This window comes from Chenopodium album, chromosome 3 (genome assembly GCF_948465745.1).
Source record: "Chenopodium album chromosome 3, dcCheAlbu1.1, whole genome shotgun sequence".
In the NCBI taxonomy this organism is placed as follows: Eukaryota; Viridiplantae; Streptophyta; class Magnoliopsida; order Caryophyllales; family Amaranthaceae; genus Chenopodium; species Chenopodium album.
In genome coordinates, this window is record NC_137836.1 from 1,143,543 (window position 1) to 1,171,106 (window position 27,564).

At 36.9% G+C, this 27,564-nt stretch overlaps 1 protein-coding gene across 1 annotated transcript; it reads right to left on the reverse strand.

Moving 5' to 3' along the window:
* Window positions 1-232: 232 nt before the first annotated feature.
* Window positions 233-25,878, reverse strand: LOC145623671 (separase-like). Its single transcript, XM_081676520.1, has 27 exons — window positions 25,191-25,878; window positions 24,793-24,964; window positions 24,248-24,376; window positions 23,657-24,147; window positions 23,285-23,378; window positions 23,026-23,159; window position 22,891; window positions 18,543-18,836; window positions 18,338-18,448; window positions 18,023-18,241; window positions 17,816-17,926; window positions 17,567-17,710; window positions 17,089-17,457; window positions 16,911-17,000; window positions 16,326-16,592; window positions 16,096-16,219; window positions 15,261-15,986; window positions 14,026-14,254; window positions 11,894-11,996; window positions 5,233-5,430; window positions 4,419-4,474; window positions 4,099-4,328; window positions 3,552-3,783; window positions 3,036-3,432; window positions 1,408-1,644; window positions 1,055-1,142; window positions 233-942 (listed from the first exon to the last, which is right to left on the reverse strand). The coding sequence occupies exons 1-27, from the start codon at window positions 25,808-25,810 to the stop codon at window positions 425-427; spliced, it is 6,384 nt and encodes a 2,127-aa protein (XP_081532646.1). The 5' UTR covers window positions 25,811-25,878; the 3' UTR covers window positions 233-424.
* Window positions 25,879-27,564: the final 1,686 nt, after the last annotated feature.

Genomic DNA, 27,564 nt, shown 5'->3' on the forward strand with positions numbered 1-27,564 from the left:
TTCGTCTCAATTTCTGTATATCTTATTCAACTCACCAGAATTGGCAGAATATATAACACTTACAACCTAACTTTCCTTAATTACAACCTAAATTAGGAAACCTGCCTAAACTTTCCTTAACTACCTCTTCTACTCACTTTTTCTCTCTAGGGCCGGGAACTCAAAATTCTTAGGCCCAAAATACCCAAATTTATTTCCACTTTAATTTAGGAAAAAAATATATATATATATTAAAAGCACCATTTTGCGGAAAAAAAAAAAAAAAAAAAAAAAAAAAAAAAAACCTTTTAAAAGCTTTTTTTGTTAAAAAAAATAATAAAAATAATTTAAGGTTTCTACTTTCTAGTGTTTTACACCTGGGTCAAAAGTTGAACGACCATTTACACGCCACACTTTGTTAGGGGAGCAAAAAGTTGTTATAGGACTAAAAATCTCGTTTTTTTGTTATACCAGTAGGGACACCATAACAAACAGGTGCAGCCCCAATCAAGAATGGAAGTTTACATGCTTTTCGGGCTTGGCTGACAAAATATCCAGCCCTTAACTTATGTCTGAAACAATATTCACCTACATCATCTGGCATTGGATCAACTATTTTCTTCTTTCCTCGGCCTTTCTTAGTGTTTCCTTTCCTTTCTTTCACAGTCATGGACTTTAACTCTTCGGCTAATAAACTGCATTGGATGCAGCCTGTGGAAGACATTGATCGTTCTTCCAGAAAAGATTTAAGCACAGCTTTGGCAAAACGGTCAATGTCCAAGTCTGTCACTTCCCATAGGTTGGCAACCACAATAGGAGCGCCAGCTAACAAATACGAGAGAGAAGTACCAACTGGAGCATAGCATCCATTTAAGTTCAAAGAGCCGCTGCTACATCCCATAAGAAGCATAGCAGCACAACTCTCCAGTTTTTGAATTTTTTCTCTGGGAATATATTGCGCCCCTGTGTAATCACAAAGAGCAGAATAGTGAGTCCATTTGAAGGGAATAGTTAAAATAGTAACTAAAATTATACATATTATTACAGCATGATAATGTAAACACGAGGGACACACCACTTCCATGGCCAAAATATAGAAAGAGATCACGGTTTTCTAAAGCTGAACTCAACTCTTCTGTTGATGGAACTATTCCAGCCATTCCCTGGAAAGGAAATGTATCAAAAGAATAATCATAGTTATAATAATATAGAAAGAGAAAGAAAACATTGCAAACAAAATCAAATGCTCATCTAATGGAGAATATAAACAGTGCATAGTAAAGGTTTCCTATGTCATTGTGCACAGGATGATAATGGAGCACAAATACAATTTCAACTTATATTTGAACTTTTGGTGTCAAATCATTTTTGCACTGCCTTACAGTCTTTTATCATCATTTAGCCACTGTAGAAGCAACAAGGCCTTACCTGCATGTTCTGATGTTTAAAGAACTCTTCAAATTCAGTTTGCGTGCGACTTAGGTCACCACTAGGATTCAATAAATAAAATGCATCCAACGGATCTATCAATGGGAATTTAGTAGCAATCCCGGCATCTTCCTCTTGGACAGATCGCCTTTGCAAAGCCATGAAGATGCTGGTAACAGAAGGCATGCGGTACACTTCTTGCTCTCTCATGATAGGCAAATTTTCCAAAGGCAACATCTGCAATTAGTTATTCTACATTAAACTTGGCTAGGAAAATAAGAAGGGTAACAAGAGTTGTGAGATTCATCACCTTTAAGTATACCCAAAGGAACAGATTGGAATTTGATGCCATATAAAGGGAAAAATATGAAGCCATTTCAGGATAGACTCGGATAATCACTAAGAGGTCATCAGTCAGTCAACAACTTAATTTCATCACCAGACCATATAGCAGGACAAAGGTAGAGATAGGGATATTTGAAGCTGTGCCTCAAGTCCAATCTACAATGATGCTGATACCTAACTAAACAGATCACCATTGTCTATGACATCAAAATTTACGGGGTTACAATTTGACCAAAGTTCCGCTGCCACACATAAACCTAGCTAAAATAACTACAGATAAAATGCCAATCATTTCAGATTCATAGGTTTACAAAGGGGAAACACAAACAAGATCATATGATGTCCATCGGGTTGGAGCCCGGAGGAGTGACATAATGAGACAAGTAAAAAAGTCATTAATTTATCAGTAAATGGTTTAGAGCAGTAACAAACTGCTGCAACACAACAAACCTACTGAACTAAGGAATATCCTCCCTTGTTTCAAAAAAAAAAGGAATATCCTCCCTCGTCATACTTTAGCGTTCACACCTGTATCTAATTATACGAGTAATATGAAGGATAGTAATAATATGAGAGCTTTGATAAACCATTGTTGGAGCTTGGAAAGTTGGAAGTGAACGTCAAATCTTTTCAGGTCAACTTAGAAGGAAAGGAGAAAAGGTGAGGCAGATGCTACAAGCCTCCTGTCTCATCAAGAGCCTAGAACAAAGAGAGAATTATTTTTAAGAATGCAGTCTTCAGTTAGGATCATTCAAATCAATATATGTTGCCAATGTTGCAGTCTCAAGATTGGCACCTTTATTACTTCTCGCGTGGTCAATGTCTCATTTTACATTTGCCTAAAATTGATTCTCATCGTTGCACAAGTATATCAGAAAAATCATATCTAGGATGCTTCTCTCCTTTCCTGCCTTTTCCTTTTCTTGTTATTCTTCATATTCGTGAAGGAGCAACTTTGAGACACTAGTCCCAAAATAGAGGAATACTGAAAGAGATGGAGGGTGAAGGAGGGCAGGATTGCAGGACACATAAATCAAATATGGGAGCGAATCCAAGTGTTCAATATGACACTTTAGAAGATAATAGGATGTGAGGACACTGGACACCATCCTAATTATGATATGGGGTAAGAGAATACTGCATATCTATAACATATGCATAATTCTCACAAGGAAAAAAAAAAAAAAAAAGCCAATTAGAAAGCATACCTATCTTGTCCAAAATTACATAGTGTGCTACAAAAGGTTAAGCAGTATTATAGAAAGAATAAACTAAAGACCCACCTGAACATCGCTGTCTAGCACAAAAACAACAGGCTCCCTACGTGTGCAGTATTCTAGCTCAACCTTGTTAACTGCAGCAATGAGTGAATCTGATAGATAATCAACTGCATCATATGCCTTATCCAGTGAACTAGATCTTCCTCGATCACAATCTATGACGCTACCAATGTAGCAACCTTTCTCATGGAACAGCTTTGGGATTCTTGCCTTCTCCATATTTACAGACTTTATGCCTCCCATAACTACCTTTAAAATACTTTCGTTTGAATCCCATTTGCATTCATCTTTTCCTCTTTCATGCATGAACTCCTTCACGGCACAATTCAGTGAATCACCATCCAACCATCGGCCAAGAAGCATAAATTTCCATTGACCAAACCATGTTTCTTCTATCTCCCTGAAAAATTAATACCCAGGACAGAAGTAATGAGTGGACTGCTATTTACCAAATAAACTAAAAATAAGCTTTAGCAGGGTTGATGATGTTTCCAATAAAAGAAGTTAATAAGAACACACTGCAGCAGTTTATGCAGGCGCTTATCAAGATTGTCTCTGCAAGTCCACCATACTTTGTGGCTTCTTTCAGTGTGTTCTTCAGGAAAGCTTGAGCAAGATAAATAATTTCCTCGCAATAACGATTTAAATAATGGAGCTACATCATCAACCAGACTGCTACAGCCCCAGGGTGAGCACCACTCCTGTACAATTTTCTCACCAAAAGTTGAGCAGCTAGAACCAGTTTCTTCATCTGATTCATTGGAGGAAAAAAACAAAAACAAAAACAAAAACAAAAACAAAATCTGTAAATTGCACCTAAAATGTTATACGAAGCCCTAAGGGCTACAATGCTACATAAAAGGAGCAAAAATGGTAATATTTAGTTAAGCCAATCATTTATTACACCAATCAACGCATGATTTTGGCATGCATTTCTAAATTTTTACCATCTTTGGAAATATATTAAATGCTTATATCAAGTTATATGTAATCATTACCCATAGTTTAATAGTTAATATTCCTATATAAACTTGAATTATATATCACTCTTTAAGGAAGATGTTACCTTGAAGAACTTTACTCAGAGGCAACAGCAACACAGCAGGCTGACTATCAGCATTCAAATGGGACAATAGTATCCAACCGTGAACACCCGAGGGATAGCACATCAGGTCTTCAAGAAGGCCAGCATAAGAAGCCCCAAGTAAACTCATACATACAATTGTAGCACTGGGAAGCTTTTCGAAAAACTTTGCCACATATGATTCTATCTCCTCAGTTGACTTAGGGACCATCCTGACATTAGAAATTGCCACAACATATCATTAGTTTCAGGAAGGTCTAAAAAGAACTGAAATCAATCATCCATAAACTAGTGACCAGCACCTAAGCAACGTGCACATATCTTCTATCATGCTAGTCTCAACTGCAGCTTCATAACCCTGCATTAGTAACGATCAGATAACAATTCACAAAAGCACAATACATCCAGCTAGAATGACAATTTGCAAAGCATAAGCCAGCTGGAAATTGTAATAAAATTATCCAAATGTAAGAAAGCACAAAATATATAATACATATACCTCCTAGAAGTTTGTGTAACATATACTACTTACGTGCAATGCACAACTGCCAAATATGTAGTACGTGCAGGAAGAAAAGCCTTCTACAACTGTGTAGTTTATTGATACTGAGAATACCTAACACAAAATTATCCATTTGCTTCTGATATGACTCTACCCCAACCACCAAAAACAAGTGAAAAAAAGATCAAAACCAAGGGGAACTAGATTTCCATATCCAAAAAGTGATATTTTTAAGCAAACCAAACCATTGTATCACATGTTTAAACCAATGACATATGATTCTATCCAAGCTTCTGTTTGCAACAAAGAATTGTTTGTAAAAGACACAATAATGTTTCAAGTTAGGTCTTCCAAAGGAAAGAAGTGAATTATCAATTAAACACTTGCTACTCCATGTGGAATAGAACTCTGGTACCAAGGCTTCAATTCTATACGCTGCATGGCTAACCATAACAATGGAAAAGTGAGTAAAACTAAAAATGCACCATTGAAGCATCATTACAAATTGTTAGTTGACAGTAGGTTTTAAGTTTTTAACATTTGAACACCTGTAATATAATTGATTAGCAACACCAAGAATATAATTTCTTTTAGAAAAAAACAAATAAGCATACCTTATTTTTCGATACCATCTGAGATCTATGCTTCACTGAAATAGCTGAAAGGAGCTGTAAATTGTGATGGACGCCAACTGAGGCTTGATGAAAATAAGCAGCCCAATAATTTTCAGAAAGGCCATTGCAAGGAGAAAGAGAAGGCAAATTCTCTCTTGAAGCAGAAACCACATGAATCAAAGCAAGCAGCCTAGACACCTGTAATAGTAATTTTTACACCCAATTACACTAACTTAATTTCAATACCAGTATGCAAATAGATTTTAAAACTGTACATGTTTATATCCACTTGAAAGAAGAAAAGCCCCTTTACCAGATTGCAAAGATCAGACTAGAAAGCCAAGATCATGCTCCAATCATGATTCTCATAATAAGACTTAAAAACATCCCCTAATATTTATACTCTTACAACTCTACCAACATCCTCTATATGCCCGCTCCACACTATCTTTCATGAGTCAACACCAGTGGGAAGGTTGCAAGGGTGACAAATGGAGATGATAGCCATTAGCTAATACATAAGATCAGAGGTATCTCGCATGTGATTTTGATGCCATGATGACAACTTCCAAGCTACGACACAGTTTGCACTGCAGTGAAGTTTAAGGCCTAGTATGCATCAAAATATTCACTTGACATCAAGCTGCAGCATAAATAACTGGGGAGTAATAATTTTTGGTTATTCACTATTTGTATTTAAAAAAAAAAATTTGAAATATGGATCAATGTCTTAAAACCCCTGTTAGCGCCACCAGATTCGACACAATGAAACTACGGGTAGATATGAGTATACGAGTAATATGACCACCACTTGCTCCTAACAAAAAACATGTAATAGGCCAGCGCTTTGTCTTGTTTGATGCCTTTTACACTAAAGCCACTAGAAACAAAGCCAATAAATATCCACAAAAATATTATAAAAATTATAAAATAAATAAAAATAAATAAAAATAAAAAAAATAAAAAAAACATATCTTGAACTTAACTTTCTAAAAATTTTAATCAGAGCATATTCAAAATTTGAAAAGTTCAAACAGGAGCTACAGATACATAACACTTGTATACTAAAAGAAAAATAAAGAAAATTAAATAACACTCCATGGTAACTTAAACTTCCTGATACTAGCTAATCTCCACTGAGGACACTAGACATGTTATTTTAGTTTTTAAAAAGGATAAGGCTCCTAGACTTCAGCTCTCCTATTTTGCCTAGTCTCTTGAAAAATGGAAGATGCAAAAACAAAAGAATTCTACTTGAAATTTGGAATCTTCATGTCCAAATCAATGCAGCAGCTCCACAACAATTCAGGCTACGACTGGCCTCCCGTACAGCCACTGAGCCAAATAATCCATCACGTGTATCCCACTATAAATTCAGCATCATCACATGTATTCTTTGACTTTTGTTCGCAATCTAAACAATTACTCATTCGTCCCGCAAAACAAATGTCCACCATTCTTTATTCAGATACAGTAGTTAAAAATGACTTTGTTATTCTATACAATTCCCATATTACCTTTTCTCCACCAAAAAGCAACTAATTTGTCACATGATTGATTCAAAACAATAAAATTCAAAAGTGGAGACAAGTTCAGAAGATCTTATCTTAAGTTCATAAAATGTCAAAAGTGGATTATATTAGTAAGACTTAGGGAGTACAAATATCAATCAGACCCACAACAACAATGTCTGTTAAACATACCCATGATGAGGCTGTGAGTCACAGCATTGCAGTCAGTCACAGTCAAGCACAGGAGCATAGCTCACATTCTGTTATAACAGAATTATGCAGTCAGCAATAGTTTGTTACAACAAACTTATTTCTCAGCTGCTGTAATAGAGTGTTCTAGATTGTATTAAGTTCTCTATAAATAGATTACCTCTAGTATTATGATGTAATCACAAATATACACACAAAATCATAATAGAATGCTGAGTTTTTCTCTCTAATTCTGCTGTTCATATCAGTTGATTTTCTTTCAATTTCTCTCTTGTTTTTCATACAAATTCGATCCTCACAAACTGTAACAATGTCAAAGCCTTAATCCCAAAAGACAGGATTGACTACATGAACCAAAAGTTTATCTCAAGTGGTTCTCCATAAAGATTACCCCAATTCATTTCTACCTCGAGCTATATGCTTCCCACAAACCCAATTCTTCAATCATTTTAAACTACCTCCCATACAAGTCATCTTTAGTCTCCCTCCACTTCTTCTAACATCCCCCCATATTCCCACCTCCACTTTCCTTATTCGACTTTCCTTATTTGTGCATCATGTGGTCATTGTCGCCCATGACCAAGCCAACGCATCCCCCGAAGTATAACAACCCCTTCATTCCTTATTTGAAAAGAAAATCATATTACAAAATCATGTGTTTTATTCATTTTTCATTTCCATTACATCCCCACTTAATCTAATATCTAGTCAATTTCATTCTTAAGTTTAAAATACGTAGTATATAAAAACTAAAGTTTAAAATTTGTGACCAGTGATATGTCAAAACTTACAATGATTAATGTGTTAGTTAATAATTGTTTGATTTCTTCTAGAAAGTACTCTCACTAAAGTTATTTTCAGTAAAACCTATACAATTTAAAAGTGTTAAAATATACCTTGGAAATATTAAGCCCCCTTCATATAAACCATCACGAGTGTCTCACGGTAATAGTTATATTGGCTACGATTGTCTTCTTAATATTAGGTTATGTGGAGTTGATGAAAAAAAATGAGTGAGATTACATGATCAAAAAGAGAAATAAATGGACCACATGGCCATTTTAGGAAATGGAGCAAACTTTTTAGGGCAACCAAAATAGGAAAATGGAGCAACATTTGGGGACAAAGGGAGCAATGTTTTCTTGTCTTCTTAAATTCTTTTCCTTCTTTCATTAAATTCAGACCCACAATTGTCACTTTCTCTCCTAACAAATTATAGTGAAAGTCTCACTTTTTTTTCCTTATATATATCTCTCTCTTTCACTGAACCTTTTCCTACATTACAGTGAACTTTGCCTTGTCCATCAAGCATTTTGCAATGGACCAATCTTAGGTTAGTTTTGAATAAATTACTTAAAATCAAAAGGCCCCCTTGTTGGAAGTTCTTGATATAAAATAAGAGAGTTGGGGAAAAACAAGAGAGAGAGAAAAACAAATGAAAGGGGAAAATCCCACATTGGTTGGGGGGGAAAGGTTTTTCCTTGTTTTTATATTGTAGTGTCTTAACACTACTTAGTTGAGTGAGTGGGAGTTAAGTGTTACTCCACACACAAACGCGCGCGCGCGCACTGAGCCGGGCCGGATCGGGTCGGGCTCGGGCCTTGGGTCTTGGGGAATGCGATGCGCGGGCGTGGGTCCTTGTTATCTTTTTGGAGAAATTTTATTTCCTTTTCTTTGTTAAACAGAATATTCTTTTTTGTCTGTTGGGAATATTCTTTTCTGACTGTTGGGTTTACAGAATTAAGTCAGTCATTAATCCCTTGATTATAGCTGACTGATTAATTTCTTGTTTCTTGCTTCCGTTGTTGACTGGTTGAATGAATCTGGTCGTTTTCTTAGCCAGATTCGTCCCTCGTTTTACGTTTCATGTCTCCCTTCTACTGCCTATATATACTCGTTGCTTTTCCTAGTAAAAAACACACAACACAATCAGTTATCTCTCTTCTCTCAAATTATCTAAACACGAGTTTCGAGCAAGTATTCTGAGTTCCAGTCGGGTTTGTGAGTGCACATAAACTCCGGCGCCGTGCTTATCCTGGAGGGCGACCGCTTCTAGTCTACTGCACCGGGAGGTAGCGCGGAATCGTCTTTTAGGTCAGTGGTTCTCCACGACGCGGCTATTTTCACTTTGGTTCACGCATCAAGAGATAAGTAATTTCTGTTTTATTGCTTAGTAGTATAACACCCCTATCTCGTATAAACTCTAGAATTCCAGTCGGAAATTTCTTACCTAAGACTGCTTCCTTGGATGAGTGCAAAAGCTCTTCAAATTGACTAAAAAAAAAAATTTCTCAAAACCCTAACTTTTTGAAGAAATTTCTTAATTGTGGAAATGGATTGAGCTTTGGATTGGATATTTGACTTTGTTAAGGATGCTTTATAAGAGGTTAAAGTAAAAATTTTGGGGAATAAAAGAAAGTAGGCCCCATAAGACGGAAAAAATGGATAGAGAACGCTAGTTGGTTGGATTAATCAGATTTTGGTAAGAAAAAGGTAGTAAAATACAAAGTGTTGTTTCGGGTGTTTTTTGGATTTCCTGGGATACTGGTCACGCTCTTCTGGCAATGAGTCGGTCCCACCTGCAAAACAACGAATATTCCGATCAACGGAATATTCGCCTCCGACGATCAAGTCAGTGATCAGAACGGAAAAGGCTAGAGAGAGAAAGTAGAGAGAAGTTGGAGCTATTTAATGCTCTGTTGTTTTCAATTGTCTGAATCCCCCTCCCATCATAAATGATTGGGGTATTTATAGGGGTGGGACTCGTGCCCTTCTCTAGGGTTTATACCCTAGATTTGCGTGACGTGATTGGCTGTGCAATTAGCGGATGCCACGTGCTACTCTGGGGGCGCCGTTTTGCGGCTTCCATTGTTATCTCTCGGGATTTGGGCCCTGACGTTGCTAGGGTTTTCTGGCATGTTGATTGTTAAGGGAACAAATGTCCTTAACACATGGCATCTTCTCGTGACGACACGTGTCACCCTCTGACTGGGCCACGTGTCGCGACGAGATTGGCCTGCGGCTTTAAGGGCTCTGAATTACGTGGCATCTTCCCGTGGTGACACGTGTCGCCCTATAACTGGGCCACTTGTCACTATGGGATTGGTCCATGTATACGGGGTATTTTTACCCACAACAAGTGTAATCACAACCAAGAACAAAACATCAAATATATTACAATATTCTTAGTCAATTTTGGATCTTGAAGACTTTGCCCATTCCAAATACGCTAAACAAACAGAAGGAAAACAATTAAATGGAAATAGCTACATCATTCCTATTTTAAATTAAAAAGAGGTTCAAACACAACATCTTCTACGTAATACAAGACATACGTTACTTCGTACATATATCACTCTAATAGGCACAAGAGCCATATATGTCAAAACCCAAAATATTAAACATATTGTTCTTATAATTAGGTAACGAAAGCAGACAAATGGCATCCATGAAACATTTTCTTGATTTCAAAAGACTTTTGCAAATGATTTTCATGTTACAAAATATATACTTTCTCTGTTTCTTATTAGTTGCAACTGTTTGACCTTTGCACTATTCACGTACATCACTTTAATCATTTTTGGTACTCCCTCCATTTTTTTTCAAAAGCAATATGCACCACTTCCTATAATCGGCCGTTTTTTTCTAAACGCAACACTTCCTTAAATGGAAATACTCAACACTATTTATATCTCTCTCCTCACATAGTCCCCACTTCTACCCCACTCACATTTTTTTTAATATTCCTTTTCTCTCACATCCCTTACTTTTACATAAACTATTCACCCACTATCACTTTTTTATCATTTTTTAATTCCCTAAGACCCTAACAAACCCCACACACAATTTTTTAACAAATTCAACTTAACCGCATAAAACGGCGGTCAAAGTGTTGCATTAAAAAAAAACGAAGGGAGTATAAAAAGTAAGGAATTATATAGTCATGTGGGGTCTTGTTAGATTTGTCTCAATGTATATCTCAATAAAATCAACATTTTTCAATTTTACTTATCTGAACTTGAAAATATTAATGCTATAAGTTGTGCATTAGCAAACGTGAAAGTCAAACGGTTGAACCAAATAAGAAACAGAGGAAGTATACACAACTAATAGGTCATGTTAAACATATGATCTCAAACCTAAATATGAGCATACAACAAAAAAAATTGTCCTCTTTCCTATTGTTATTACAACTTTTTCTATGAATATCAAGTTCTAGACAATTGAGGCAACAATTGTCCGACAAGAACATATAAAGATAACTTTGAAAGCAATTCCAAACTTCTCATAGATACAAAATAAAATAAAAACAAATGCAAAAGGACCTTTAAATACAAAATTACAGTAATTTCTTATCCAAAGTTGTCAGCAAGAATTTCGTTCTTGTCACAAATTTGATGTTAATAAACACAAATCTCACAATTCATCTGGGACAACTGAACCTTCTCGGACTACTAGTTTTAATCCCGTGCAATGCACTGATTTATAAAGTATAGTATAATAATAGGTCAATTGAAATAGAGTTAATTGAAATTAAATGACTTATGTAACATTTTTTTTTAAAAAAAAAATTTGAATTTATTAATGTCTATACTTTAAATTTTTTTGATAGAATTGAAAAAAAAAAAAAAAAAAAAAAGTAAAGCATTTTGGAGGGAAAATTTTACCCAAAATCATGTCAAGTGTCCCCTCCGGTGATTACTTTAGCATATAGTATAGATTAAAAACATATGATACCGCAAAAAAAAAAAAAAAAAATTGAACTTTCTTCATCTCCTAGTCATTAATTATATTCACCCATAACTATTAACCATATACTCATTACAACTTTAATGTTAAGTCAACTAACATAATCCAACACATTTTAGTCACCACAACTCTTGAGTCAACAAAATGATCACAAATGAAGTACGTTCAAACAGGATGGTTTGGAAACAAACCTTTTGAAATAGCACAGGAACTTCACGACTGAGAACAAAAGACAGCATTAGGAAGGAGACTACATGGGGCATTTGGATGCAGCACAACTCACAGCAACTGCTCCTGGAATAAGAAAGAAGAATGTATTACAAAGGACTGCAGTTACTTACGTAGGATATTAAAAAAAATGCAGATACTTGTGCGTAAATAATAAGAAACATGAACAAAAGTAAAATCCTTTATGTGCAAACTTTGCAAAAGCCTACTTTAATAGCCGATCGACATGACCATTACCCTAAATATTTCTAATCCTAAATTTCACACAGCTATACATATCGTGCTACAGCTTTGCATGTCTAAAAAAGAGCAAAAGATGGCAGGCAAGGCCAGATTGAAACCATAGATCCTGAGACCAACTCAAAATGAGAAATAAATTATTTTAGAGCACCACTAGCTCAAACCCACCTCCTAGATGACCTAGACGATTGGAAAAATTATACCCATATCAATTTCCTTTAGTACATAGCTATAGATTAGCATAAACCAGGATGCAGAACACATTAAGGGAAGAAAATAGAAATAAGGAGTTAATTGATAAATATGTACAAGAGAAAGCTCAGAAAAAGGATTATCAAACTCTTTCGGTTATTAAACAACCTTAAAAGGACCTTACCTGGTTTGTCTTAAAAATTTTGTGTTTAACTTTAAGTTAAGCTATAACTGACTCATAAGCTAGAGAAAATAGTTTTAATCACGAATTTTACACTTCCATGTTAAGCTTGGATTAGACATCCAAACCTCTTCCTCCACCATAGTTTTTTCCGTGCCTCCTCTAGTGTGTCCTTAAACTAAAAGAAATCAAACTACTTCTCTCTGCATTTAACAACATAAATTAATGATTTTCTATATCAATCATTAAAAGACGAGAAGGGTTGAGCTATTTGTGCGACGTAGCATAGGATTTCCTTTCAGTAGGAAAAACCAAAGACTTCAGCTTGTGCACAAGTGCACAACCCAAAAAAAAAAGTTACTTTAACTAGGGTAGTACAATATGTCTCAAAGCCTCAGCTATACTGCAATAGAATGAATGAGAATAAACACTTTATAATTAGTTTATGTTAGCAGATTTACTCCAATAACGCAATAACATCAAAGTAGAAGCTAGAGGTAAAAGTCTAGAACTGCAGGTCATCCCTGCAAGACCGGCACCACCTATTGTCAGCTAAAAGTTTACCTTCCAAACAAGAGCTTGGTTTTAACAAAAGAAGCAATAGCTTATACTGGCAGAAAATTGCATCATATAGCCCAACGTCCATCCTTAGAAAGTTCCACGAACTTGCCAAATCTTTATTATCTGATTTCCAATACCCAAATAAGCTGTCCACTTCCTTTCCAGGGTTCAAAAAAACAAAAATAAAAACAGGTTTACCTAGTTAAGGATTGGTTATAGCACTACTCCCAAAAGATTATCCAAAACCTCACCATGTCAGAAATGCAGTTCTTATTGGAATTACAAGAAAAGGCCAGCCTACATTATAGAAATGGGGATTGGTCGATGGTCACCATTATAAAAGTGCCCAGCTACCGGGTCAGCCAAATCGAAGACCTGACTCCCAAAACTTCAGGCACTCTGCAACAGAGAGCAAATGTTAAGTCAAATTGCCAAGAAGGGTAGATATAAATGTGACCAATGAAAACCGATGATAGCCATTGCTACATCTGCTACTCATCCAAAATTTGCAGGTATCATTTCACAGAAAAATTAAGCACAATTCCTCAACTTGAAACCTATGATTAACCGTGTGAGATTTAGACAGAAGTAATTTGTGGGTATCCCGTTGTGCTCTGAATTTTTTATGACAAAGGTTTGCTTATTTGTTTAAGTAATAAACATAATTTTAAACATAAAGTAGATGTAATCATAAGAATAGTGTCCTAAAACGCGTTGAAAATATTCTCTTTGAATTTCCAACTAGCACAAAATTTTACACCCTTTCACTTACAAATGAAAAGATATTAACATTTAAATAAATTATAAATGAAAGTACAAGAATGGATATAAGTTCTGGAAGATACCATGATTAAAGTCAGTTTTCAGATGCATATGTAATGTTCATGCATGTGTAAATCACATAATGAGCAGAATCCATACCCATTGCCCTCAGAATACAAAGCTTTCCAGGAAAACCAGCAAAGATCATACAATACTTCTGCTCGTTCGACAGCCAAATTATCCCCAGGAATTTCCTTGCCAATACTAGCAAGCTCAAGTAGGTTAGAACTCGAACAGTCACAATCATTTCCTCCCAGCAATATAGACATGCATTTAGCGTATATGATGTGCAATCTATGAGTTCCAGCCAAAGATCCTTGGCATTTACCTGCCAAGAAACTCAGTTATAGAAATTTAAAAAATCGACACTGAAGTTCGTCAACGTAACTCAAACTTACACCACCTTATGTCAGATAGTAAAAAATTTAGCAACATGCAAGGAACTATGAACAATCTTCTTCCAAGACTGTGAAAGCAGTGGCTCAAGTGAATCATGCCTGCCCGTGTGCAATAATTAACTTTTGACCACAGGCTTAATCATGTTGCTAGCAATTGAACATCATTGGATCTAAAGCAATCATACAAAGTACATGTTTTGACAGCCAATTTCCCTTTGTGGATCAAAAACAAAGAATAATAAATTCAACTATGTTGATTTCTGCAACCACTTCCATTATATCATTACAAAGCTAGAAAGCACAAATTTACAATTCTTGACAACCAGTCACATGAGATCCAGATAATGAAAGAAACTCCTAACCTGGATAATCATACAAAGGCTAAACAAAACACAGGGGAAAAGGCAGAAGGGAGAATATCCATTACAAGAGAATGCAAATCTATATCCAAGTAGAAAATATTTGGTGAACAATAAAAAAAAAATTCGAACCTCCATCCCAAATAGAAACAAGATGTCCCCCCATATAGAAACTTTATGACCTTGGGTACCAAATTCTTTCATTCCTTTTTAACCACTTTGATTCAGGTCATCCATAGCCTACCTCAATTTCTTTATGTATCTCCCTCATTTCAATCCTCTATTCTCTCAGCTTCTGCCTCCTTAACTTGCCACTTAAAAAATTCTCATTTCATAAATCTAAATATAGATGAAGCTCAATCCACAATTCAAACAGCAAGCTGAGAGACCCGAGACCTCTTACAAGAAAGAGAAACTCTGAGATACTTTGCTACAATTATAATAATACGCATACTAATACTACTACAATATGAAAGCATCAATCAAATACATTTAACAGGTCCAAGAGATGCAAAAGAAGCTCATGAATTCATGAAGTGGATTTTCAAAGGTTATAAGAACATTAAATGAACAGTACCTAAGCCAATTAGTAGTCTCAGTACGTGTTGCCTACGGACAAACTCCCACTTCATTCGAATAAAACAAGTGAATGAACCAAATAATTTGAGTTCGCTTGAAAGACATTTCTGGCAAGTAATTTTGTTAGAAGCAATTGTTGCTTCGCCTTCCAATTGGCCATTAGAGTAGCTATTAATAGCATTCTGTAGTACCCCTCTGACAAAACCAGACTTGCTGTTATGAGAAGACAGCTTTCTAGAACAAGTTACTGTTGAATTTTGCTCAGCTGCACAGGACTTTGCAGTAACCATGGTTTCTAGCTCCTTCTTTGTCTTCCTGGACCTTTTAGTTTCTGTTTTTGCTTTTGTCTTTGCAGGCCTTGATAGAATGTTGATGCCTGGAATAGCTACAGCAAAATCATGATCAATCTTATTTCCAGATTCAGCACTGATAGCAAATTCCTCCCCAAATGTATACTTCACTGAACTGGCTCCCTCAAGCCAGATAGCAAGATCATCCTTCTCAAGTGAGATCAAGCTTAGAAGAGATGATTCATATGGATTTCCTGAAGCACAATCGACACCCTTTCTGTACAAGTTACCAAGTTGCTCATTGATGCAACTTTCCAACACAAGTGAACACCTTGAGCAAGTCAGAAAGTCCCTTTCAACAGCCAAAACTTGCATTGAAGTCTCTAATTCTTTTTGTGCCAAATCCAAAAGACTCATTCCATGGTATACCTTCCCTGTATAATTTGCCAGAAACCCTAGTTAATATAACATATCTCCAATGATAAAGAGAGTCAAGGACAAAACACAGCATAAAAAGAGGCACCACAAAGCTTATTCACATGCCTAGACATGAGGAAAAACTGACAATGAATCGGGGCAAGCTTTGCAAGCAGGAGATACTCTTGCCTAATATGAACTGAGCTTCTGCCTCGGCTACATTTCCAAGTCTTTCATGGACAATACCAACCTAACATATATTTCAATAGTCAATACAAACTGGTGTGAGATTAATAATTGAAATACCTACTGTTTTCAATACCATACATACACAGTCAAGTTAAAAATGTGAAAACCTGCAGTGTGCTCTCAAGATAACAGCGGAGCACATTCCACGGGGTAAGTAAAAAGTCATCTGAATCCTGCGAGATATTATTACTGGGCCAATGTCTTAAAGCTACTTGATTTAACACCGAGAACTGACTAACACAAGCTGATGGCTTCCGGCTAGTAGTTTCCCCAAGTTCTTCATTATTTTCTTCATGCTGCTGAATTAAGAAAGAAAAATGCTCCTGCAAGAGCTTACCACGCAGCCGATGAGCTTCTTTTGCACAAAACAAAGCCTACAAGGACAAGAGACGTAGTGAATTGGTTAGACCAACAGAAATATACATGTATTGAGTAAAATGATAGAGATAATGTCACTGGCAATCTATTATTTAAATTTGTGCATCATAAATGATGATTTGAGATAGTCCTGATACTTTGAGATAGATAGTGCTAATACCCAGAAACCATATATAGTATGTAGACCTTATCATGAAGAGATCAAAAGTTCACGACGCCTGAAGAAAGTAAGGGTTTTAGCATATACATCTAGCAGGATGATTTTCATCCTCTTGTTGAATGAATTAAGAGAACATTCCATGTAAGTAACATACCTCAATAGTCCTTCCAACAACAATGAGCCTTTCACTCAAATCATGGTATATACATCCAGCTTGAAAAACTGAACTGCGGGATACAGAAACCTAGATGAAAGGTAAACATCAAAAGGCAATCATGAACATTATAAGCATTGAACTATAATTATTTAAACCCACACTTGATGAGCCTTACATTTGAAATGAGATTGGACGCAACCTCTTTCACTTCCTCATCGGAGATCTCTAATTGTAAAGAATGTTTGAGCTGATGGAAAGCCAGGGGGAAAACTGAAGATAAAAAAGAGAAGTTCTGCTGAAGCCCAACTGATAGTGGCTGAGAATCCTTCAAGCTAGCGATCCAAAAGTCAAGAGACTCTGCATCACTATCATAATGTTTAGAAAGAGCTTTTATAAATCCCTCATTGACAGGTACAGCACAAAGTGCATGGTTAACCCTTCGCGATTCCCACAATGATAACAAACACTTCTTCAATGGAACGTTCATCTCTTTTAATAATATAATCGTCAAATTTACAATATCTGAATGAAGAGTCATGTCGCCCTAAAAACGAAGCAAAAGATCATAATCAAGAGATAGCGTGAATTGAACAATACAGTTATATCTCAAAAAACTAGAACAGCATAACTGATTATCTTATTCCTCAGGGCACCTTAATGGATAGTAAGTCAGCAACATGATACAGTAGCAGCAACAAATAATCAAATTTCATGTCAGAATTGGCAATGGTAGAGCGACCAGTAGCATCAGTACTCAACCATAGCTTCACAGCTTCACGGATGTCTTCAAATATTTCCTGCTCAGTGTAAAAGTTAAAAAGAGATAATAGGACGAAAACCAAGAACACCTGCCAATTAGAGAAAATAAATGTTTATTATTCAAAGATAAAAACAAGGCACACCTTTGAGGTTGGATTGGCTTCTTGAGTGGAAAGAGCACGTAAGCAATACACAACAGCCAATTGATTAAAAACCTTAGCACGTATACCATGAGTCACCCCAGATGAGTCTTTCTGTTGAATTTACTAATTAATGTCAGAATAACAATTGAAGACAAATTGAATTAATTAACAATGGACTAAACCAAAGAGCAGCCTGATGTTACTCACAATCGATTTAATTGCATTTGACAGACACTGAATACAATTTTTGAGACCTTCTATTCCAAAGGTTCTTGACAGCATTCCTTTCTTAACTAGAATAATTGATCTCTGCATGTACTCGCTAGAATGATACACTTCCTGCAAGAGAAAGTCAATGATTTCCATTTGCATCCTCTGACAAAATATAGGATACACATTGCTCATCTCTTGATATACCAAAAGTTCCTGAAACAATATTCAAGCAGATTTATATATCATTAATAGACATGATCAAGAAGAAGAGTAACAAAAACCAGAAAGCATAAGATAACGTGCACAAACCTGCTCTAAAATAGTCCCAATAATTTCGGTAGTCATACCCGGAGAGTCAAGCAAATTTTTACCCAAGACTGGAGCACTGCCTTCAATTTTCTTATAAATTTTACATTGTATCTGCAAAACCAAAGGCAATAAATTGCAAGAAGTGTGAACTGCAATAAGACCCAATAATAATTCTTAACATAGATAAATAAACACCTATAATTACCTTAGCCCAATGCCTTATTATTACCACGGGACATGGAAGCTGCCCCAAATGTTTTCTAGCAAGACACCACTTTTCAAGACCAGATTTTGTTATCTCCACCACTTTACAGCTGTCAATTTGATGGAGGATGTCCATAAGAAGGGAGTTTACTTTACATGCCTCATTTACATACTCTGCAATCTTATTTTCAGATAACTCTTCATCAAATCCCTTTTGCTTGCCCGTAAGTATCTCAGAGAAAAGTACACAGCGACTCCACGAGGCTCTACAATATATTTCTAAAGCCTCTAAGGCCTACATGGTAAAGTACTGAACATGTCAGCAGCATACAAGCAAAGAACTCAAAGCTCAAATAAACCCCCTGATAATAACCATGTGCAATTACCACATATAAGCATACTAACTTGTAAGAAAAAGTAAGTACGGTGCATGAAAAGCCATTTAACACATGGTGAACATCAATACTTGGTAGCATAATCCTGATTAGCATATCAACAACAGACCACAGGCATCAAAATAAATGGTGATTTTCCAACATAGCAGCCAATCAGGATATGAACTTCCAGAATGGTTTTGATTTGCAGCATAATAACTACCAAAAAATTGTGGATCAACTACACAGCTACCCTGTTAAGTTAGAAGAGTAAAAAAAACTCGCCACACACTCCATGCATTAGAATATTGTCAATATATTTTGGCTTTATATTTGCTAGTTGTTACTACCTCTTATACAACAATTCAAAGAAGAACCAGTCCATCGATCATGTAGATAACAAAGAGTAAAGACAACAGCAAAAAACAAAAAAAAAAAAAAAAAAAAAAAAAAGCACTAGAAACTAAAGCTCGGAAATGCTATTATATTTTCAAAACCCAAGAAAAAATGAACCCATCCCACATTAACTGCTCTCAGTGAGCAGTCTGAGCACACATCAAAATTAGAATTCAATATTAATAGTCTGAGCACAATAGAAATGGATAAACAAGTCAAGAATTGTAAAAAAATATTAAAAAACATAATAAAATCAATCAATCAATCAAAGCCTTAATCCCAAAAGTGGGGTCGGCTAACATGAACCAAATATGATTATTCCGTGTAGTCATCAACATAAATCTTTCTCCTCCATCCCTTACGATCCAAAACTTCATCCTCACGTAAATCCATGCACTTCATATCCTTCCTCACTCCTTCCAACCAAGTCATTTTTGGTCTCCCTCTTCCTCGTTTAATCCCTCCATGATCCCACTCTTCCACTCTTCGCACCGGTGCACCCACGGGTCTCCGTCTTACATGTCCAAACCAACGCAGACGATTTTCCCTTAATTTATCTGCAATGTCTGCCACACCTACTTTCTTGCGAATAACCTCATTTCTGATTCTATCTCTTAAAGTGTTTCCACACATCCACCTTAACATGCGCATTTCCGTAACCTCCATCTTTTTAATATGCTCTTTCTTAGAAGCCCAACATTCTGTACCATAGAGCAACACTGGTCTTATGGCAGTCCTGTAGAATTTTCCCTTCAACTGTAGGGGAATGCTGCGGTCGCATAACACTCCCGTGGCCGCTCTCCATTTAAGCCACCCTGACTTAATTCTGTGGGTTACGTCTTGATCAATGTCACCATTCTTCTGGATGATCGACCCAAGATACTTAAAACATTCACTCATGGTCAAATCCTTTCCATCCAAACTCACCACTTCATTGCTTGTCCCCCTCTGAGTGCCAAAACGACATACCAAATATTCAGTCTTACTCCGACTTAGCTTAAACCCTCTAGATTCCAACCTTTGCCTCCATTGCTCCAACTTAACATTAACCCCGTCCTTAGTCTCATCCACCAAAACGATATCATCCGCGAACAACATACACCATGGAACCTCATCTTGAAATGGTCTAGTTAATTCATCTAGAACCGTTGCAAAAAGAAAAGGGCTTAATGCAGACCCTTGATGCAATCCGATTGTAATAGGGAAATCTTTTGTCAACCCTCCGCATGTTCTCACATTTGTTGACACATCCCGATACATATCCTTAACTAGGTCTACATACCTTCGTGGGATACCTTTCTTCAACATTGCCCACCAAAGTATCTCTCTTGGCACCTTGTCATATGCCTTCTCTAAATCAATAAAGACCATATGAAGATCTTTCTTCTTTACCCTATAAAACTTCATCATTTGTCTTATCAAATGGATTGCCTCCATAGTAGATCTCCCAGACATAAAACCAAATTGGTTATCTGAAATGCTTGTGTATGCCCTCAACCTTTGTTCAATCACCCTTTCCCACAGCTTCATAGTGTGGCTCATAAGCTTAATTCCTCGGTAGTTAGAACAATCTTGAGCGTCTCCTTTGTTTTTATAAACCGGGACCAAGGTGCTCTTCCTCCAATCTTGTGGGATCCTTGTAGCCGTCCATATCTTGTTGAAAAGGTTTGTTAACCAATCAATACCAATCTTACCCAAACACCTCCACACCTCTATCGGTACCCCATCAGGGCCAACCGCCTTCTTAGGTTTCAACTTCCTCAGTGCAATCTCCACCTCTACTCTCCTAATCCTTCGCACATACTCCATGTTGATTTCTTCATCACTCACAGAGGTATCTCCTATCACAACTCCATTACTTCCATTAAATAATTCATCGAAGTACCCCTTCCACCTGTCCTTGATGTCCTCCTCTTGCACTAGAACCATTTGGTTCTTATCTTTGACACACTTCACCATGCCAATATCCTTCCTTGCCTCTTGTCTTCTCTTTGCCATCTTATAAATGATCCTTTCTCCCTCCTTGGAATCAAGTTTTTCATAAACCTCCTGATATGCCTTTTCTTTCGCTTGACGAACAGCTGCCTTTGCCTTACTCTTAGCCTCCTTATACGCTGCAAAGGTTTCATCACTCCTACATTTTCCTAAGGCTTGATAGCATTCCCTTTTTTGCTTAATTACTGCTTTCACCTCTTCATTCCACCACGAAGTATCTCTCTGTATCGAAGTTCTTCCCCTTACTTCCCCTAAGACCTCTTTGGCCACTCTTAGGAAACAGTTCTTCATTCGTAACCAAGTCATGTCCGGATCCACCTCTCCATCCCAATCCGCTTCTTCAATTACCTTTTCTGTAAAAACCTTAGCCTTTGCATCCCTTAGGGTCCACCATCTTATCCTCGGTTCTTCTTGTCTAACTTTTTTCTTCGCCTTCTCTTTCAGACGAATAGTCATTACCAATAGCCGGTGTTGGGTGACCACACTTTCCCCTGGGATAACCTTACAGTTTAGGCAACTTTGTCTATCTATGCTTCTTGTGAGCAGGAAGTCTATTTGAGTTGCATTTGCTCCACTCCGAAAAGTTATCAAGTGTGAATCCCTCTTCTTAAACCAAGTATTAGCCAAAATTAAATCATATGATTGGGCAAAATCCATAATAGCTTCACCACCGGCGTCCCTCTGCCCATACCCAAAGCCTCCATGGACACTCCCATAGCCCTCTCGGCTCGCCCCAACGTGCCCATTTAGATCCCCTCCAATATATAACTTCTCTGAGTGGTGGACACCCTGTACCACCTCGTCTAGATCCTCCCAAAATTGTCGTTTCTCTTCCGCATCTAAACCCACTTGGGGAGCATAAGCACTGATAACATTCACAATCTCCTTGCCACATAGCAACTTCAGCCTTATCAACCTATCGTTCTTCCGATAGACCTCGATCACCTCTTTTGCCAACCTCTCATCGAGAACCACACCAACTCCGTTCCTAGCTCCACCATTCCTTGTCCTGTGGCTCGTTTCTTGCCCAACATACCATACCTTATACCCCAAAACCAAGCCTCGAACTCCTTCTCCTGTCCATCTTGTCTCTTGGAGGCACATGATGTTCACGCGTCGTCTCTTCATTACTTCTACCACTTCTGCTGATTTTCCCGTAAGAGACCCCACATTCCAAGAACCAATCCGCAAACTAAATTCCTTTCTCCCACGCTCCCTCCTGGTCCCAACTCCAGGCCCTTGCTCATTTGACACCACACTCGGGCAATGTGGCGCGTCGCTTCTGGGCGACGACCTAGCAACCCTTGCATACTTATCACTGCACCCGGGTCTGGGAAGTGCAGCGCGTCGCTCAGTAGGGAACGCCCCAATGGCACGCCCTTGCTCATTTGACACCACACTCGGGCAATGTGGCGCGTCGCTTCTGGGCGACGACCTAGCAACCCTTGCATACTTATCACTACACCCGGGTCTAGGAAGTGCAGCGCGTCGCTGAGTAGGGAACGCCCCCACGAAAATATCTGTTTGGCTCATGTCATTGGATGTGACGAAGTTTTATACTGGCTGTCACTGGCCTACCGTAACCCTCCTCCTTTATCCAGGCTTGGGACTGGCAGCGGGGAACCCACTGGCGGAGTTATTAAAAAAAAAAAAAAAAAAAAAAAAAAAAAAAAAAAAAAAACATAATAAAAGTAATAAAAGTAAATGCAGCTGGTTCACTCGTTCACTCGTTCAAGTTTGTAAAATACTACAAAATTGTTGTGAAGCATGGATATGGTGTCCTTCCACATTTGGGGGCGTAACAATGGAATGCATTCATTGGAGATAATATAGTTTATAAGCCTCGTACTTCCCTGAAATTACGAGGACATAATCAATTAGCTGAAAAGAACAATAAATTCATTCTGTACTCTTCATCACCAATAGTTGCATAACAGTTTTAGCTATTGAAATCATCAACTTGTCATCATAAAAATACCTTGGTTCTGGAATTTAGCTTCAGGGAGAGAGTAACAGTGGCCACAGAGATGCTGAGGACAACCATGTCAAGGTCAGCACGAGACTCTCTATTCCTGTTACGTGTATGACCACAATTTAGGAACAGAAAAGGCTTTACAAAAGTCAATGCAGCTGGTACTCAAATGAATTGTCAGCAGAAGAACTTCTTCTTCCTTTAAAAACAGAAGAAACGGAATAGAAAAATGGTGTTTGTGTGTGTGTGAAGAGGGGGGGGGGGGGGGGTGCATAGATATTCGATAACTTTGTCATGATAAATAGCAAAAAACATGGAAGACGATAAGTAACAATGGACCAAAACAGCTAGAATAAACCAAAAAAAGCCACTACTTACTGCTGACAATAGGGGAAAAATAGGCTGTATTCAAGAAATGGCTCCAGGATAAGCTTCAGGGCATTTCCTAAAGGGGGCTCCATGTCTTCTGTAAGTATCCTTTTCCTTTCTGAAGTTACAAACTCAGCAAGGGGCCAACACAAGAACTTCAAGGCATCCAGATAAAACGACAGATATGCTTCTCCATTAATTGACTTACAGAATTTTGAAGCCTTAGAGCTTAAACATAATGATTCTTTCTCGTCAAAATCCCAGAATGCACGACTTTCTGGCTCATCACAGACTTCTGAGTTGAAAGTGTAGTAATTCTTGCCGTAGCTCAGCAAAGCAGATATATGTTGTAGTTTATCCCAGCCTTCGGGCAAGACCCCCACAGAAGAAGTAGAGCTCTTTGAAGCTGAAGACAAACAGCTGTTTGATTCAAACCTGAACTCAAAAAAATAGAGCCCTAGAGCATAAAGCTGCTGAATAAGTTTGAAGTTTTCCAAATCCTGCCAGAAAAATCACAAGCAACATTGAAATTGTGCTAGTAAATAACATGGAAAAATGTATATCAAAAAGTTATTATTTGTGAAATTCCAAGCTAAGAACCTGAGAAAATTTGCTATTGTACAGATGCATAGCAATGGAGAAGCGGATATCCTTGCTTACTGATCGGCATTTGTCTGTAAATTTTGATACAAAATTTACAAATTCTTCTAGTTCTTTCCATGTTGTTCCCTAAAAAAATTAAAGAAATTTAAATATAAAACAAAAACAAAAATGAACTTTAAGGGATCGTTTGGCATCACTGTAGTTTTCATTTTTTTGGTTTTTTGTTTTTGAAACTATTATGATATATTTCATCAAAAGAATAAAAAATTAGTCAAATTTATTAGGATCATCATGATTTTGAAAACTAACAACAAAAAAGTGCAAACCACTTTTTCTGGTTTCCTGTTTTTTGTTTTCAAAAAAACAGAAAACAAAAAACGAAAACGAAGGAGCCCTAAGCAAATATCCTTGGTTTTATATTAAGTTATTAACCAAGCAAAGCATATTCCTCGTCTCAATTCAGTTATTCTGTAATTTGAATCATCAAACACAAGCAACCTTAATTTCTAAAATTATTAATACAGCAAAAACAGTTTAATTACCTGCTGACTTCGAGCATTTAACAATCGTATGTACTCATCAAATGTATCTGCACAGAAACGTGCCAAAACCTTTTCAAAATTCGCAACATCTCTAACCAGAAAGAGTGCACAAGTCTTCATGTGAGTTAATAGCTTCCACTGCTGCTTAGTACGTTTACTGGCTTTCAAATGCCTAAGAGCACCAATTCAATAAAATAAACTCTTGACAGAGACAGCATCAAGTAATAATTCAAACAATCATAGCATGTAAATCAATTCTAACCCAAAATGATTGAATAATTAAAATTCAGTTAGCAATAATAGGGCCATAGTATTGAGTAAACAAAGTCAAGCAAGATATCCATAATTCAGTTGAATAATTAAAATGCATAGTGTAATGAACATGAACGGAGACGTACCAGAAACAAGGGCGAACCACGGCAATCAAATCCAAAAGATCGGTATACTTTTCGGTCCCGGCATCCTTAACACTACTCAACGACACACACTGCGCAATATCAACAGCCAAATTCACAATTAAGTGCACATATTCATCTTCGAGCCGGCCATCAGAAGGAGGAACGAGGTTGCCCTTGGAAACCTTACATCTTGAATATTGAAGAAGCTTAACAACACCAAGATCCTCCAAAACCCTAAATCCCTCATTAATGGCATCCTCATACCTTTCCCACCTCATCAAGCAATGCACATACCTACCTCTGTGCAAATGCACAGAATACGACTTACCGGACAACTGAGACGCTACAGCATCCAAACAATCCAAGCACAATTTGTAAGAATCGAGCAATTGCGACACAAATTTGGTGGTTTTGGGATGTTTCGGCGATTCTGAGAGGCGTTTCGGGAGGAGGGTGAGGGATTGATTAAAGAACGGTAGAAATTTCTTCGCAATTGATGAAATGTCTTCGCAATTGGATGAATTGAGGAAAGAGAAAGGTTGCAAGAAGTCGGAGAATAGAGTGTGGATTGAAGTGAAATCGTAGGTTTCGAGCTTCAATTGAAGTGAAATCGTATCCATGGCGGATGAGAGGGAAAGAGAGGAAGGGTAGTGGTGAAATCGTACACTTTGAAACGGAAGGAGGAGAAAATGAGCGCCAATTATGTTGTACGGTGTACGTACTTCAAACTTTTTTTTGGAGTTGTTGTGCTCTTTTATAGTACTATGTATGTCATGTTCTGCACTACTCTGTTCTGCTAAAATCTGTTATGCTTTGCTTTGCCAGAAGTTCAAAAAAACAGGGGTCTTTATCGTTGCTCAAATCACAAGATGAAATAATCTGATTGTTGACTTTTTTTGTGAATTCAAAGATTTATACTAATAAATAGAACCCTAATTTTGCCCCAGTTCAAATTATCATTTGGGTAAAAGTAACAACAAAATTTTAAAGGCAAAGAAAAGAAGAGTGAATCAGGTTAAAATCCAAAGTTTTGCCTATAGTCTCACATAAATATATAAACCATGCCTACCAAAAGTACCAAATACTAACATGCCTGTCCTTTCAAAGTTGTATCACTAAACTCCCTTTTTCTCCATGATCTTAGACTTGATACACTCAATGCCAAAAGAATACCTCCAAGGATCACACCAAAGCTAATGGAAGAAAGGCTTCCAGTTAGCATAAAGTTAAGGAAGCCACCAACGGATAAGGTTTTGGGGGTTATTTTGACCTTTTATGGATACAAATTAAACTCATAATTGACAAAAAATAACAGTAATATTAAATATTTAGGGTATGTTCTATTCACTTGATTTTTACTTATCTGAACTTATATTAATTTATATGAACTTATCTGATCTTATTAACCCTTATTGAACTTATTTTAATTATAAATTAAACTTGGGTAGCCCTATTTAACCCTTATCACAACTTATCTCACTTATTTTTCCTGAACTTATCTTATCAAAACTTATTAACCCTTATGTAAACCTATCAACCGTGAAATAAGTGGAAATAAGGTGGACATAACAGGGCCTTATCCTTAATTAAAATTACATTTAATTTAAAAAACATAAATTAATATAAAATGTTATAATGAATCAGGAGGTTTTGTGTGTGGCTGGCCATGTGGCCAGCTAACACATGATAAAAGTAACCCCTAGTAATTCCTCTGACCAAGTAACCCCTCCAACCTAGCAACCCCTAATAACCCCTCCGACCAAGTAAACCCTCCAACCTAGTAACCCCTAATAATCCCTGGGAAATTTTGTGTAGAACTACCCTAAAGATAGGGACATTTGTGAACAACTACTCATTATTTTTTTTATTTGTATAGAACTACTCACAAGTTTGAAAACATTTGGGTAGTACTAACCATTAACATTTTTTGTCTAATTAAGACGTTATCGGAGCCCACTTTATTCACTTTTTTCACCCAATTAACTCTCTTAGTTTGTATAAAGGTTTTAATTTACCTTAATTAACCTAATTAGGGTTTTAATAATTAGAATTCATTTTAGGGTTCATGAGTTTAGTGTTATTTGGGTTTAATTGAATTGGGGTTTTTGCTTATTTTAGCATGAATTAGCCATTGTAATTGATAAAAGTGAAAAATATAGCCAAAATAACATTTTAATTGGACGGAAAACGTTAGTGGGTAGTGCTATCCAAATGTTTCCAAACTTACGGGTAGTTCTAAACAAATAAAAAAAAATGGGTAGTTGTTCACAAATGACCCTATTTTTAGGATAGTTCTAAACAAAATTTCCTAATCCCTGACCGGCCTAGTAACCCCTGAATATTAGTATGCTTCAAGAAATTAAGAAGGCGTCAT

Bases quoted from the DNA above. Each gene is read 5' to 3' on its own strand.
- LOC145623671 (XM_081676520.1), bottom strand. From the start codon at position 25,810: ATGGATACGATTTCACTTCAATTGAAGCTCGAAACCTACGATTTCACT. The intron at 16,220-16,325 runs GTTTTCACATTT...AATATATGTTAG, and splicing joins ATCTTGAGAGCACACTGCAG to GTTGGTATTGTCCATGAAAG. The intron at 15,987-16,095 runs GCATGTGAATAA...CAAATTATACAG, and splicing joins CAGTTTTTCCTCATGTCTAG to GGAAGGTATACCATGGAATG.